Source organism: Neltuma alba, unplaced genomic scaffold, assembly GCF_004799145.2.
Source record: "Neltuma alba isolate B1F8T4 unplaced genomic scaffold, ASM479914v2 tig00011524_pilon, whole genome shotgun sequence".
NCBI classification, from domain to species: Eukaryota; Viridiplantae; Streptophyta; class Magnoliopsida; order Fabales; family Fabaceae; genus Neltuma; species Neltuma alba.
This window is the reverse complement of record NW_021636190.1, coordinates 461,204-477,242: the sequence shown is the minus strand read 5'-3', so window position 1 is coordinate 477,242 and position 16,039 is coordinate 461,204. Positions and strand designations below refer to the sequence as shown.

Here is a 16,039-nt window from a genome sequence, read left to right as displayed (position 1 = left end):
GAGAATTCCCAAGAGGGGGCCTTCAGAGCTGCTATCTTTTGTAAATTTTTTATTTTGCTCTTTAAAAAAATACCCTCTACCCCTCCTATGTCTGGTATCTTTTATCGTCCTCTCTTTCTCTAATACTCCTCCTGTCCTTAATATAGGACATAATTATTGAGTTGATTTCGATTCTAAATATAAGATCTATTTTTTCATATTTATCATTTTTTTCCTAAAATACTCTTATAAATAAGAAAAAGTAGAAGAGAGAGAGATGATATTAAGGAAGATGATTATGGTGTTTTAGAAAAACATGTTATATTTTTTGTAATTAACTATCTTTCTTAACTTTCTTAATCTAATCGATTTAGTTAAATATATCTTATATTAAATATCAGAGGAGTACCAAGCACCATCATCTCTACTTTTCCCGTCATCGATCTTGTCACCGTCACTTCATCTTGAAATTGCAATAATAATGTCTTCAGGTGTGGTTAATGTGTGTTCTTGAAATTGCACAGGGGAAAAAGAAAACTGCGCAGGTGCGCGTAAATATTAAGAGTAATATGTTAGTGTATCATCAATGACTCGGAAGAGATATATAAATCTTTGTTTTCTTTTTTAAACGATTATTATTTTTTGGAATCTTCTTAACATGCTAATTCTCGTGCCGTACGAAACACAATTATTATGTCACATAATGATTGGATTAAAGATAGGCAGAGAGGAAGACCGGAAAAGAGTTCTATTAAAATATAAAATCAGAATTTAACTTAATTAATAAATATGAAGGATTAAGGATTTTAAACTCATGCAACTAATAAAACTCAAGGAGAATCTCCACTAATAAAAACAAATATTTATTTTGTTCCGGTACCATTTTGAAGCTCAATATTATAAGCAGAAAGCCAATTAATAACTCTCAAAAAGCCTCCCATTAATCCATAACTCAAATAATGGAGAACAATTACCTGAAAAATAAATAAAATTAAATTAAAAAAAACCTAAAATAACTTAAAATAAACATTTATTCTGAATATTTCTTCAACTTTCCATATCATCTGTTATAGTAATAATCAGTACTCTGTCATTCAAATTTTTAAGGTATCATCCAACGTTATATTTCAACTTCACCTTTCACTTTCGGTCCCCAAAAAAAAAAAAAAATCTCGTTTCCCTCAAGCCTCAATTTCTTAAACCTTTGTACTCATATTCTTTGTTAGAGATTTATTAGTAAGTGACTGAACTGCTTCATGCCTCCACTAGCAACTATAGCATGAGTACATTACAAGGGATAAGTATTATATATATATATATATAAATCAATTATAAAGCCAAAATCATAAGTGGTTATTATTAATAATAATTAATTATTATCAGTTTTTCAATTTTATTATCAATTTTACGAGATAATTGTAGTTTTGTGTTCATAGCTAATTTCAAATCAAATTCTAATTTAAATTTCCGTTAATACTTTTTTATTTGGTCTGATTTAAATTTAAAACCATTTAAATTCAAATTCAAACTAGGATAAGCTGATATTATCCTTTTCCCCCCCTGTTATTGTCCATTCTTTAAAATATAAATATAAAAAATAATTATACCTGCACATTTGTATGGGAAGATTTTTCCTGTTACGTTTAATATTACAAAGATTTAAATAGAGCTTTTAGTTTTTAAGGATAATCAATATCAATAATCCAATAATCAGATTAGACCAAAATTTATCCCCAGACACGTTATTTTGGTGTATATATAGAGATTTCAACAGACTTTTCTTCGCCATCAGTTGTGATCGAGTCAGCCAAAAAAAATTCAATTCAGTTGTTATCAGAGGTTCATTGTTTCGGTGACAATTCAATGTACATCGACAAACAAACAGAAATTAGTCCTCTTTGCTTGTTACGTGCAGATTAGCTTCAGTTATCTCCATCACTGCAGAAGGAGCTGTTCAACTCAATTACCGCCGTGTCTTTCCCTGTTATTGCTGTCTTTTCGCTTACCAGCGTGTTTTCCGGTAATAATATTGTGATTTTTTTTTTTGCTGAAATTATTTTCTGAATAATTTTAGGGCCAGCTTCGCGATTTTATTCAATGATGATTTTTCACGAATCAGATTAGGATTTTTAAAATCTGTTTTGTTGTCAAAGTCATAGATTCCGCATATCACTTTTTCGATTTTTGAAACGTCCTTTCTGATTGCTTTTTTATTCCTCGAGATTTTGGCGCCAAAAGCATGACGTTGGATATCTCCAACGGCGAGTTTTTGCGCATGGCGAGCGAGGCTCCGGAATCCTTCACCGTCGGTATTGTGCAGCCGCGAACATCTGCCGAGAGCGGGGACGGTAACGGGACGGGTGGGGAGGAGATGTTGATGCCTCCCCTGAACTTCGGGATGGTCGATTATGGCATTTTTAGGTCTGGCTTCCCTGATTCCGCCAGCTTCGGATTCTTGAAAACCCTTCGCCTACGTTCCATTATGTGAGTTCAATTTATATTAATTGTTAGTTTGGTTAATGAATCTGGTTTCCTTCACTATTTGTATAGCCCACGGGTTTCTAAATTTCTAACGTTGTCGAGACTGTTGATTTGTGCAGATGTTTGTTCCCTGACGAGTATCCCGAAGCCAATTTGGAGTTCTTGAAGGCTAATGGAATAAGGCTTTATCAATTCGGAATCGATGGCTCGAAGGTGTTGTATTTTTCTTCTTGCTTGATCACCCTATTCTGAAGTGTTCTTCTGCAGTTGGATTATTTTCTTTGCCTTATTATTATTATTATTATTATTTTTACTGCTTTCTTGTTGGTTGGCTATTAACTTTGAGCTGGTTGGTTCGCAAATTATTGCATGATGCTTTAGCACGAGTTAGTTTTAGGAGCGATGGGATGTCATAATGAAAGCACTAATGAAGATGGTCTGATGAAATATTGTCACATTACAATATGGTTTAGATAAGGTTTTGATATCCTTGGAACCTAGGTCGTTGGCCCTGGACTATATTTGCCACATTTGACTTGAGGTTCCCACCAATGATGAATAGTTTTGTAACTTGATTGATTGTCTTTGAATGGTTTGCGTGGGGAGTCCTTATTTGAAGGAAGTTTCTGGAAAAGTAGTCGCATGGATAGTTAATTTGATGATGGATTATAAAGGTGTTGAAATTGTAGAGTTCTAAGAAGATGCTGAGAGTTGGCGAGAATGAGTTGTGTATAGATTATTTGCTAAGTTTTTTTTTTTTGGCCAAATACTACAATTACTATTCTCATGTTTGTTTCTCAGCTTTTGCTTGTCCTCTTTTTCCTAAAGCCTTCTGATCTAATGCGGCTGAGATTATTTGAACGCAGACCAAGTCCCCTTCTGATTTGAATTCAAATTGTATCTGATTGCCCCCGGATTTAACTTGTGGCAGCATTCTCTTTGTCCCTAAAGAGTCTCATTTCTCTGTTAGTCTAGTCAACTGAAGCTTTTCCTGCATTTCATGACTACTCTTGATAAAACTCTTCTTAATGTTCATTATTCAGCTATTTCGGAGTTCAGACTATGAGTTTTCATTATCAAATTTTTTTTCCCGAAAGTATTACTTGTGTTCATTTGTCCATTGGACAAATCTATCATGTCCATCAGTATCGTTTCGGACATCCTTTGGAGGAGGGTGTTTAAGCTAGTTTCTTGATCTGTACCTACTAACAATATCATTTATCTTTGCCATAAGATATACCTCACGCATAAAAACTAATTTAGTGGGAACTTCAAAGAAAATCCAGGTCTTGCTGCTGGACCATTGGCTTAATTTAAGATGTTCAAAATCATACGGATTTGGACCATGAAAGTGCAGAGCTTTATTTAAGTAATCCAGAAAAACATTGGGGATATAAAATGCTTAAAAAGCAGCTAACCTTGATTTTAAGAATCATGTTATTCAAACTATTTCAACTGGTCTTCATAGAAGGTTAGTTATTATTGGTACTCTTAAAAGTACTACTCCAAGGCAGTTCCTGCCGTTGCAGGTTTCCTGGCTCAATGCAGATATTATTTTTCTTAACTGAAAGCAACTTCTGGGCCAGAAATTATGAAGTCTGGCCTCCTAAGTGACTATTGCACTTGCTTTTATGCATTCTACAGTGAATTTTTTCTATGCCCTTGAGATTTCTTGGTTTAAATCCCGCTGATTAGATAACATAAAAAAGAGTGTGATCTCTACATTGACAACGCTACTGTGAGCAGGATCTTTTGACAAAAGACCCGGAAGATATAATTCGTGAGGCATTGAAAGTTATCCTAGGTATCCTAAATCCTTGAACTTGAGTATAATGCATAAATCTTATAGCACAGGTTGTTCAGGGATTTATTAACATAAATCATGCTTTTTTTCCCCCTGCACCAGATGTTGGGAACCATCCATTGCTCATTCATTGCAAAAGAGGAAAGGTATTCGCTGTTTCACTGTTCTTTATTCTTTGTTTACTCTGGTATTTGGATTCATTGGTGTATATGTTTTTTGTTTTTTTTTACTGCAAGCAGCATCGCACTGGTTGTCTTGTGGGATGCTTAAGAAAATTGCAAAGATGGTGTCTATCATCCATTTTTGATGAGTATCAAAGTTTTGCAGCTGCTAAAGCTAGAGTGTCAGATCAGAGCTTCATAACATTGTTTGATATTTCTGATTTTAAACCCCAGCCATTGTCATTTTCACCCTCACAAAAGTACAGTATTGACAAAGTCCTGGATGCTGTTCCATCCTACCCCTGAGTATTACCCTGAAGTACTGTGACGCCTCCCAATTTTTTTGGGGGCATATTACCAAGGAATGAACATAGAATCTCAATCTAATTACTCTAACTCACATCAGAACACCCCCATTTTTATTTTTCTTGTCCCCCTCTAGGCTTTTCCCCCTCCAATGTAACATTTTATCAGTTTACATTGAGTAGTTGGTTTGGTTGGTTTTATGCTAAATCAAAATCATTTCCGTGATCAATTGATCCCCTTTTCTTGTAAAGATGATGACAGACAACAGAGAAATGCTAATGCTAGTTTTTTTTTTTTTTTGGGGTGGTTAAATGCTAATGCTAGTTGAATTGTGATTACTTACCATTCCATGCACTAAATGATTTAGTTGACTAATAATTCAAGCCCAAGGGAAAAGGATAGTGCACTTGATAATTTACTCCTCAAGTAAACTCACTTCTTAGCATTTTAATCTTTCCATGATGCAAGATATATGTTTCCTAAGAATGTCTTTGGGCAATTCGTATTTTTTTGGCCATACCCCTTGTGTCTTCTAGCTCGAATTCGCGATGTTATGCGTAACAAAGGCTTAATTATGCAACCCAGGCAATTCACATTTCAATCTTTCATGTGCTTTCAGATTAAAATTAATTTTTCTTACCAACACCCGGGTGTTTCAGGCAGCATAATCGGAATGTGAGGGAGTTTCGGACTTGTGCTGAACACGTTGAACCTTTCGACCATTTTTATTTGTATTTTGTTTTCTTGGGTGCTATTTGTTCCGGCACCGATCTGGGTTTGAGGGTTGACATGATTCCGTACTCAAGGCGACACCAATAGCTGGGATTTTTGTCCCATGGTCTTCCAAAAAGGGAAATCAACCTACTAAATACCAATGCCCAAAATCATCCTCCTTAATTCTTTTAATTCAAGCCATTCAGTGGGATTGGAAAAGCTCCCTGGATCGACAGAGAAGCTGCCAAATATTCTAGATTATCTGCCTTTGACACAACGCCTCTATACTTTTTGGGTGATGAAGTCATCATAGCCAAGATGAATCGACACACAAGTAATTAAAATTAATTTTTATTTGAAGTTTAATTTTTTTGTACAGTTATTTGATTTACTTCCTCAACTGAACCGTCCTACAGTTAGCAAATTTATTAAACACTCGCGTATTACAATTTCTCCTGTTTAATCTCCCCCAGATCTGAATCCCAGAGTTGACTGATAACATTAAAAACCCACACAGAAGATAATCTAATGTTATCTACCGATTAGTCAGTTCATTTTGAGTCGCTTTTGCAAACTTCAATCAATGTCAAAGAAAAGAGGAGGGAAGAATTTGAGGGATTGAGTTAGGTGAGCAATGTAGACGAGGAACAATCGATTCGCCAATCTTAACAAATGACGACCGAAACGATGACTCGCCAATTATCACTTTGCCTCTCTGTTCGTTCATGGCAGAGACACTCGTCACAGTCTCCCCATTATCTCTTGTCGACTACAGAGGCCTTTCAATCATACTTACAAAGAACAGAAACAATCCCCTCACTTGATCGCAGCCAAATAGAAGCAACCACTGAAAACCCTAATTCCCTTAGCCGCAGCCAAATGGTGCCTGTGCTTGAGTTTGACGGGCAATTTATAGAGCATTTCTTTGTTTAACCTAATGCTGTATTTACGAAAATAGCCTTTTTGATGGCGATTCATCAGTTATCATCCACGCGTCAAGGCAGGGACCGGAGCCGAATGCTTGATGCGATCAAGGTCAAGATGAGGAGGTCTTCAGATCATACGGTTGAGAATGGGGAACGCGTAGGGCCCATTTTCGGGGCCTGATGACTGAATCTCCTATTATCGGAATTCGGAAATACGAAACTGATTCTTCTCTCTAGGGTTTCAACTTTTAACTAAACCCCAGCACTCTATCTCCTTCTAGAGTTTTCTTCCGGTTATCGACTGGGCAATAGCTGGGGATTATCCCTTCTTGCGGGAAGCTTTCAGTTTTTCATAGCTTGTAAGTACCTCTTCTCCCTTATCTCTCTTTGGTGTCGGCTTCGTTGGATAGAATTTTAAAGGTTCTGAAAGGTCACGGGCTTGCTGGTAGGACTCTGTTCGATTTAATATTTGTTTGAATAATTGATTGAGGCTCTGCCACTGCGTCTGCCTGATTGGGCAGAACAGAGATAGAATTATATGGGGAAATCCGGGGGTAGGAAAAAGAAGGGTGGTTCAAATCAAGTTGTTGCTGATAATTCGGCTCCAAGTGCTAATGGTGGTGTGGATTTAGACTCTTCAGTCTTTCTGAAAAGAGCCCTTGAGCTCAAAGAAGAAGGGAACAAGAGATTTCAAAACAAGGACTATGCTGGTGCCCTTGGGCAGTATGAGAATGCTCTTCGGCTAACCCCCAAGACCCACCCTGAGAGAGCGGTCTTTCACAGCAACAGAGCGGCATGCTTGATGCAAATGAAGCCCATAGATTACGAAACTGTGATTGCTGAATGCACCATGGCATTGCAGGTCCAGCCCCATTACGTCCGGGCACTTCTTCGGAGGGCTCGGGCATTTGAGGCTATAGGGAAGTATGAAATGGCCATGCAGGATGTCCAAGGCTTACTGGCATCTGACCCTAATCATCGGGATGCTCTGGAGATTGCCCAGAGACTGAGGACAGCACTAGGTCCTCGCCAGGAAGCCCAGCAGGATCTTCAGAGTCGGCCATCCCCTGCTGCTCTTGGTGCTTCTGCAGTCCGTGGGGCCCCTATTGCTGGTTTAGGGCCATGTTTACCGGCCAGGCCAGCGGCAAAGAAAGCGGCAAACGCAGCAGGTGGTTCAGTTGCCCCTGCTAACAGTAAGCCAGAGAAGTCCCAACCAACTTTAGTTACTGAAAATGGTCCTGAGACCAAGCCGCAAATGCCAAAAGTTGTATTGAAGCCTTCAAATGCTTCAGCAAGATCACTGAACCCAAGAAAAGAAAACTACAATGAACTGTCATTGCATTCATCAATTACTCATGGACAGCATTTAGAATTTGCAATTCAGTGGAGGCCATTGAAACTTGTTTATGATCATGACATTAGGCTTGCCCGGATGCCAGTGAATTGCAATTTTAGAACACTAAGAGATATAGTGAGTAAAAGATTTCCATCATCTAAGTCAGTTCTGATCAAGTATAAGGATAGCGATGGTGATTTGGTGACAATAACTTCTACTGAGGAGCTTAGACTAGCAGAATCTAGTGCAGATAGCCATCTTATAAGAGAGCCTGATGCAGATAAAAGTGATTCTGTTGGCACATTGAGACTGCACATTGTTGAAGTTAGTCCTGAGCAGGAGCCTCCTTTACCAGAAGAAGAGGAAGTAAAACCTGTTGAGAGTGAAGGCATCAAGGGAGATGAGAGTGGGTCACATACTTCCCAAAGTGAATGTGTCCTAGAGGCTCCAGAGACCGAGGTTGATAAAATGGGGAAAGAAGCTCCCAAAGAGAAACAAACAACTACAGAAGATGCTGAATGCAAGGAAGTGGAGATGGATGATTGGTTGTTTGAATTTGCTCAGCTTTTCCGCTCCCATGTGGGCATTGATCCAGATGCTCATATTGACTTGCATGAGCTTGGGATGGAGCTTTGTTCTGAGGCGCTTGAGGAAACAGTAACTAGCGAGGAGGCTCAAGATCTCTTTGACAAAGCTGCTTCAAAGTTCCAGGAGGTAGCTGCTTTGGCATTCTTCAATTGGGGAAATATTCACATGTGTGCAGCTAGAAAACGAATTCCCTTAGACGAGTCAGGTGAGAAGGAAAAAGTGGCAGAGCAGCTTCAAGTGGCTTATGATTGGGTCAAGGAAAAATATTCGTTGGCAAGGAAGAAGTATGAAGAAGCCCTTTTAATAAAACCAGACTTCTATGAGGGATTGCTAGCTCTGGGACAGCAACAATTTGAGATGGCCAAACTTAATTGGTCATTTGCACTTGCTAAGAAGATGGATTTATCAGCTTGGGATTCTTCAGAGACACTTAAACTCTTTGACAGTGCAGAGGAGAAGATGAAAGCTGCAACTGATATGTGGGAAAAGCTGGAAGAGCAGAGGGCAAATGAGCTAAAAGATCCTAATGCAACCAAGAAAGAGGAACTACTGAGAAGAAGGAAAAAACAGGGAGCTGCTGCTGAAGGTGAGACCTCTGCGGTTGGTGGTCATGGTGATATATCTGCAGAAGAAGCTGCAGAGCAAGCAGCTGTCATGAGATCACAGATTCACCTCTTCTGGGGGAATATGCTATTTGAAAGATCCCAAGTCGAATGCAAATTAGGGATGGGTGGTTGGAAGAAAAATTTGGATACAGCGGTGGAGCGTTTTAAACTTGCAGGTGCTTCTGAGACTGACATTTCCTTGGTTCTGAAGAATCATTGCTCTAATGGGGATGCAAAGGAAGATGAGAAAAAGATTCAGAACTCCCAACCCAACAAGACTGGTGAAACTGACAAGACCAGTGAGACCAGTCATGTATGACGTATACGAGATGGTTTTGATATATCTTGTGTCTGCTCATGGTGTCTGTCTCCAGTGAAGAAAAATCTACTGAACTCGGACGGGATTTAGAATTCTTTTTTGAATGGAAATTGGAAATTTTGGTTGCCTAAATTAAACTAGATAGCTTTGATTTTTTTTCCCCTTTTAGTTTTGCTGTTTGCCGAAGTGCTATGTAATCTGAAGGAGATGATGATTTCTTAACATTATGTGCGCTTATAACGAGTTTTCAATAATCAATATTACACCCTAAGGATCGGAGTTCTTTTTCCTTCCTCGAATGAGAGCGATCTTCCAATCTGTTGATAATACCTTGTAGACCTTGACTGGATATGGTTCGATTTCATCATTCCGTACGTGATCCTACTTGGGTGCTGGGCATATTAGACTCCTTCCTCTTCAAGTTGAAAAGATGAAGTTACAGAGACCAACAGATTACTCTTCCCTATTTGTGGTGAAAGGTAGGGAGTTTTTTTTTTTTTAATATATATATATATAATCATTAAATAATGTAAATATTTTTGTAAAATCAAATACAAAACTTTATTGATATGCCCGGGTACTCTTTTAAATGAATATTATTTAACCACAGATGGATGCATTAATAAGGAACAAAACATTTAATAGTACCCTCTTAAGATTTGAAAATGAATCTTATTTTGGATCATAAAAATAAATTTTTTTGGTGACACTTGTTATGAAATGGAGGGAATCAGATCAGAAAATTCCTTTTACACTAAATAAACCATTTCATTTATTATCTGAAAATTATTTTATTCACGACTAGTAAAATTTGATCGCTTAGGTTAAATGCACATGTACAGAATCCATCTCATAATCCTTTGTTCCATTTTCTTTGCTCATCTCCAGTGAGCCGCCGTCCCATTCTAGATGTTCGGTGGATTCCCTTCCACAACCACCGCCATATATCTCAGCCCTTTGATCATGCCACGTTTTCTCCATCCATACGTTTTTCATGCAAACCCTAAAGGCCAGATTCTTTGCTGACCACGTTGACTTGACTGCTTCTCCGTTCAACCCTCCTCTATTTCTCCGTCCCCAGGAACCTTGGATGGACCCAAAAGTCAGATATCTCCTCTCATAATTCCCCCCGCCACCCCCCAGAAAACGACATTTCGGGCTATAACCGTCTTTACACTCCTTTTTACGGTGTCGTTTCGTCTTGGGCCTTACTCCTCACTGTTGATCGAGAGGTTCCCACTACCTTCCCTGGAAAAGAATATGCCCAAAATGTGCATCTTTCTTGGAACCTGAGGCAATTCATGCACCACTTTTCTTCTCTTTTTATTATGTTGTCTAACGCATAATTCATATTGTTTTCAGTAGTTGAGAATATAATATATATAAATGCTCCTGAATCTCGACTTACCCAGGTTTCTTGGGCATCAAGTCCCTGTTCTTTATTATTTGTTCCCCTTTCCCCCCAAAAATATATAGAAAAGAAATTAGATTTTGTCCAAGAGTGTACAAAACGTTATTTGTCTTCAACTTTTCTCCAAGTTATTTGGTGGCGGCTACCCCAACACAGCTAACCTTCAACAAAAAAGTGTGAAAAAGCATTGTTCTCGATTCATCACGTCAGGAAGATCACTACAGCAAGACCCCACAACACCAGAGGTAACGTTTCCTTTCTTTAACTACGAATGATCAATAATGAGAATCATGTAACCGTCAATAATGGGAATTGTCTGTGTGCTCATTGGAGATCTATGAAATTTAAAGTTTTTTTGCGTTTTGGTCTTCACGATGCTGTGTAAGCATGCCTTTGTCGCATTGCATCTTAGCTGTTTGGTAATATGCTTTGGTTCTTTTGAACGCTGTTTTTCTTCTTGTTCAATACTAATTCATCACAGGGTATTCTTTACGTTGAATGTGCAAGCTGTATATCAGTTAAAATCTTGGTTTCTTCAGCTAAGACCCTGCCGCCATATCTTTGATAATCTAATAACTAGGTTACTTTTCATTTATAAAGTTTTATTTTTCAGGCAAGACATCTGATTGAATCATCATGGTATTTTTGGACATATCTTCATACGTTATTGTTCCAAGCATGTTTATAATTTTCGATGTGGTAGGTATTTGTGTCCAGTTTGCACAATCAGTTGCTATTCTGGGAGTTCCTAAATTTTACGGGGGTTTTTTTTCTTTGTATCTGCCAGCATCTCACGAGCAAAGCTAATTTAATTTTTGTTTTCTTATAATAAAGTTCTTGGAAATGAGGGTTGCCAGCATGGGACCAAACTTCAACAGTTCAACTGTCTTCACTTTTGTCCCTGCTCGTGTATTGTATTGTCCACGCATCACGCCACGTATATATATTGGTGCTTTGACATGAAACTCATATAACATCTCATTTTATGATATAATTCTTTGCTTAGGATCTTTTCCTATTCCTTTGATATTCCGGTCTAGCACCTTGGCCAATAATCATGATGTAATATATGTCTACTATCGTTTTTCATTTCATTCTTCCTCCTCCGTAAAGTTAAATACATTGAAGCCAATAAACTTCAATTTTTCGCAGAGCTGGTTTTTCAACAATGGCATTGGCAAGGATTGCTAGAACCAGCTTGAAAAGATCGGCAGTTGCTCTTGGCAGCAATGCATGTGAGAAGGATTTGTTCTATGAAGGAGCATACGCACGTAAAAGCTCCTTACCTTGCCAAGTACCTGTCAAAGAATGTGGCAACTTTTCATATACTACAATGAAGAAGCAGATTCAGATGAATTTTTCGGTCAGAGGAATAACATCAACTCCTCAGTACCAATTTCCTTCCGCTAACACACAGAGGGTTATGGAGGTGCCGGAGTCAGAGGCAGAGTCAGAGATAGAGCATGAGGAGACAAGGTATGCAGGGCTAGAGGCAACAAAGCCAGGTGAAAAGCCTAGGGTGGTTGTTCTTGGTACTGGTTGGGCTGCATGTCGGTTCCTTAAAGGCCTAGACACCAAAATCTATGATGTGGTGTGCATATCTCCGAGGAATCACATGGTCTTTACTCCTTTGTTGGCTTCCACATGTGTTGGAACTCTCGAATTCCGTTCTGTTGCTGAGCCTGTCAGCAGAATACAGAATTCATTATCAAGGAGTCCAAACTCCTACTTCTATCTAGCCTCCTGCATTGGCATTGACACAGACAAACATGAAGTGAGTCAGAAATCTTAATTTCCTCAAGTACTTGGAAACTCATAAGAGAGCAGGGTATGAAAAATATATGGGAATATGGTATTCTTATTTTTTTTTTTTTAAGATTCTTACAACACAAATTCTTTTATCTATTTTTTTAAACTTTTGTGTACGTAAATACATAGAAAATTTAATTCATCATGCATGACACGGAATAGACAATCAGAAGTCGGTGTGGTAAAGTTCCAAGGGCTGATTTTTCTTCCATACGGACAGGTTTACTGCGAGGCAGTCAACAATGGTGGATTACCTAGGGAGCCTTACCAGTTCAAAGTTGCGTATGACAAACTTGTAATAGCAGCTGGAGCTGAGCCTTTAACCTTTGGTATCAAAGGAGTGAAGGAGCATGCCTTTTTCCTTCGCGAAGTGTATCATGCTCAAGAAATAAGGAAGAAGCTTCTCCTTAACCTGATGCTATCTGAGAATCCTGGTCTGTCTTACATACCCTTCACAACTTATTTCTCGTTTTTCTCGTCTGTGCAGTCGTTTAGACAGATTCATAGAATATTTAACTTGAATAACTAGATATTAGCCAGTCATTCACATATTCTGCTTTCCTGAACTATCTCTTCTTCTTGGCTTTACTTGGAGAACGGTGTGTGAGCTCACTTCCCTTTAAACACGATTTCAATAAAGTTTCTCAAGAGTCTGATTTTAAGTTCCCTAATATTAACATACAATCTATCGTTTTGGAGCTGACAGTCATATTATTTATTCTCACAGAAAGGTACTTCCACATCCCATTAGTCTCGTAATAGAACTTGAAAGCGATTATCTAAATAGCAAAATCTAACTTTCTATCTCTTCTATTTTGTCTCTTTTTTTTTTCATTAGGAGCTGTACCAATAATTATTCTAAAGCCTAACCAAAGCACAACATGCTTTCATTACCACAGGCATATCAGAAGAAGAAAAGAAACGCCTTTTACATTGTGTAGTTATTGGCGGTGGCCCAACAGGGGTGGAATTCAGCGGTGAATTGAGTGATTTCATCAAGAGAGATGTTCATGAACGATATACTCATGTCAAAGATTATATTCGTGTCACACTCATTGAGGTTCATGCTTTTGCCCCCTAAATTCGAAGTCAACTCTTTACAAAATGATTAAATTTGGTGTTAACGTAATTCAGTTGTTGATTGAATTTCTCTTGATCAGGCAAATGAGATATTGTCATCCTTTGATATTAGCCTACGACAATATGCAACAAAACACTTGACAAAGGTAAGCCCCTTTTCTTTGAATGATAAGGTAATGCCTTTTGATAATAGTCTTGACAGCCTAGCGTTAGATAATAAATTTTGGATGGTGGTCCTAGACATGGTATCAAAGCGTCAACCAAATGATTCTAGAGTTCCAGTCTTCCTAGTACAAAATAGGGAATCTGTGCTTTTTTCCACCCTTAAACGCTTTCAAGCCAGAGAAGCTTTTGGGCCATCTGGGCTTGAAAGGACTTTAATGTGAGGAAATGTCAAGGATTATAACAAGAACTAATAATGGATTTTCACTTTTAGCAGTCTAAGCTTTTGAATTGAGGTCAGCTTCAAGCTAAAACCTGACTCTTGCATTTTTTTTTTTTTGTTCCCACAGGTCGGAGTTCGTCTTATGAGGGGTGTGGTGAAGGAGGTGCATCCAAAGAAGATAGTTCTGAGTGATGGAACTGATGTTCCGTATGGTCTCTTGGTCTGGTCCACAGGGGTTGGCTCCTCTGAGTTTGTAAAATCGTTAAATCTTCCAAAGTCTCCTGGAGGAAGGTAAATGCAGCAGAATAATCACACTGTTTTGGCCATTTTCTATTATATTTTCTGATGAATTACCATTGCTAAATGTCACAGAATCGGCATTGATCAATGGCTGCGCGTTCCATCTGTTGAAGATGTCTTTGCACTGGGGGATTGTGCTGGCTTTCTTGAACATACGGGCAGGCCTGTTCTTCCAGCTTTAGCTCAGGTTAGAACTTTTCACTCGTGTGACTTTTGCTTCTCTAGATGAATGGATATCATATTTCACCCTCAAACTTAGTCTGTTTTGATTAATAATGTCCTTGATTGGGGACGATAATAATACATATATATAAAATATCAGGTATCACACTCATATTAAGTGCTTATCTGTGGGTTGATCATTAACAGGTTGCTGAAAGAGAGGGAAAGTTTCTTGTGGAATTGTTCAACAAAATGGGAAAGGAGAATGGAGGCAAAGCTTTCTCTGCAAAAGACATCCCACTCGGAGAGCCTTTTGTTTATAGGCATCTTGGAAGCATGGCTTCTGTAGGTCACTATAAAGCACTGGTTGATCTACGTCAGTCCAAGGTAACCAAATAGTTTCTATCTTTAGACAGATATGTATGACTGTCCCCTTTAACAGGCTCATAAATTTTCTTGTTATTGACTAATTCCATTTTTGTCCCACGCTTGTGTTGGTTTTTATGAAACTCATGGAGCTCTTAAACTTCTGTTTCTGTTCAATGTATTGTGTAGGATGAAAGAGGGTTGTCCTTTGCTGGTTTTATCAGTTGGTTGATATGGCGTTCTGCTTACCTGACACGTGTAGTAAGCTGGAGGAACAGGTTCTACGTGGCAGTTAACTGGGCAACCACTCTAGTTTTTGGCAGAGACAACTCTCGGATCGGTTAAAAGTTAATATATATATATATATATATATATATATATCACTTCTACCAGAACTACAATACTAGGTGGTATCTTAAAAAAAAAAAAAGAATTAATTCATGCAAGTCTTGTATTATTTTCTGAGTAATGAGCCTCATTGTTCTTTTAGCCTACTGTTTCTGTTATAGAATTCAGAGTAAAGAAACGCTATAGTTAGCCTCATAGCTTGTTCTTACAAGTATAAGATGTCATTAGGATTGTTAATACCACAAGTATTAAAATAAATTAAGGCAATTTTTCTGGGCAGAAAATAAAAATGAGATCATCACATATCAAATGTGTATTCGTAACCTACTTCATCTTTTTTATTTATTTCCATTACACCACATTGTAATTCTTTTAAATAATATGAAAACATAAAAAATAAAATTAAGATCCTAAACAAGACAAGGTGTTTTAGACTTTGCTTGAGACTATAAAAAGAAAATGTAGTAGTAACTCTGAGTAAGAGAAAATCAAGCAGGCCGTTTAAAAATGGAAACCATGTCATGCTGTGGATAAATTGTCATTTCAGTAGCATATTTTGCTATTACTATCATGACATGCAATAATTATCATAGTCTTAATTCTTAAATTAATAGTTTCCACTGAGTTGCAACTGTAGAGATCAAAGAAATATATGAAAAGTTGAAGAACAAATATAGCCTCAGGTGTCGTTGCCTTATAAATCAGTGTATAGGAATACACTGACAATGCGTAAACAGAAAGGTCAATTTTCTTTTAACAATGTAGAAAATTGAAGTCAGGCCGAAAAGATTTTTGCAGAAGAGTACAGGCGTTTTGAAAATTGACGGCCGAATGCACAAAATACCTAGTTTTCAGCTTCAACATTTCCTTTCAAACACAAACTAATTCTGGAAGATATTTAAAGACCCACCAATCAAAACCAATGCCCCCTCGTAAGGCTTGTAAGTCAAAAATTAAAG

At 37.9% G+C, this 16,039-nt stretch overlaps 3 protein-coding genes and 1 non-coding gene across 7 annotated transcripts; 3 read left to right on the top strand and 1 right to left on the bottom strand.

Annotated features, from left to right (window-relative positions):
* Positions 1–1,787: 1,787 nt before the first annotated feature.
* LOC114714695 (probable tyrosine-protein phosphatase DSP4) lies at positions 1,788–5,038 on the top strand. Of its 2 annotated transcripts, XM_028899452.1 has the most exons (6): positions 1,788–1,999; positions 2,202–2,463; positions 2,580–2,673; positions 4,207–4,264; positions 4,367–4,410; positions 4,504–5,038. In XM_028899452.1, exons 2-6 carry the CDS (start codon positions 2,219–2,221, stop codon positions 4,729–4,731), a joined length of 669 nt encoding a protein of 222 aa, XP_028755285.1. In that variant the 5' UTR covers positions 1,788–1,999; positions 2,202–2,218; the 3' UTR covers positions 4,732–5,038. The 2 variants fall into 2 exon arrangements, with proteins under 2 accessions (XP_028755285.1, XP_028755286.1); XM_028899453.1 differs by lacking the exon at positions 1,788–1,999 and having other exon boundaries at positions 2,027–2,463.
* A 1,041-nt stretch (positions 5,039–6,079) lies between these two features.
* On the bottom strand, positions 6,080–6,208 carry LOC114714702 (small nucleolar RNA snoR111). The gene has a single exon (XR_003737474.1). It is a non-coding gene; the product is annotated as a small nucleolar RNA snoR111 (small nucleolar RNA).
* A 396-nt stretch (positions 6,209–6,604) lies between these two features.
* On the top strand, positions 6,605–9,510 carry LOC114714684 (protein CLMP1). The gene has a single exon (XM_028899443.1). It carries the CDS (start codon positions 6,910–6,912, stop codon positions 9,217–9,219), a length of 2,310 nt encoding a protein of 769 aa, XP_028755276.1. The 5' UTR covers positions 6,605–6,909; the 3' UTR covers positions 9,220–9,510.
* Positions 9,511–10,382: 872 nt separating this feature from the next.
* Positions 10,383–15,338, top strand: LOC114714635 (internal alternative NAD(P)H-ubiquinone oxidoreductase A1, mitochondrial-like). 3 transcript variants are annotated; one of them, XM_028899388.1, is made up of 9 exons: positions 10,383–10,875; positions 11,783–12,404; positions 12,660–12,873; positions 13,339–13,499; positions 13,600–13,665; positions 14,032–14,195; positions 14,277–14,391; positions 14,574–14,753; positions 14,922–15,338. In XM_028899388.1, exons 2-9 carry the CDS (start codon positions 11,799–11,801, stop codon positions 15,075–15,077), a joined length of 1,662 nt encoding a protein of 553 aa, XP_028755221.1. In that variant the 5' UTR covers positions 10,383–10,875; positions 11,783–11,798; the 3' UTR covers positions 15,078–15,338. The 3 variants fall into 3 exon arrangements, with proteins under 3 accessions (XP_028755221.1, XP_028755219.1, XP_028755220.1); XM_028899386.1 differs by lacking the exon at positions 10,383–10,875 and adding an exon at positions 10,948–11,210; XM_028899387.1 differs by lacking the exon at positions 10,383–10,875 and adding an exon at positions 11,673–11,692.
* The last annotated feature ends 701 nt before the right edge of the window (positions 15,339–16,039 follow it).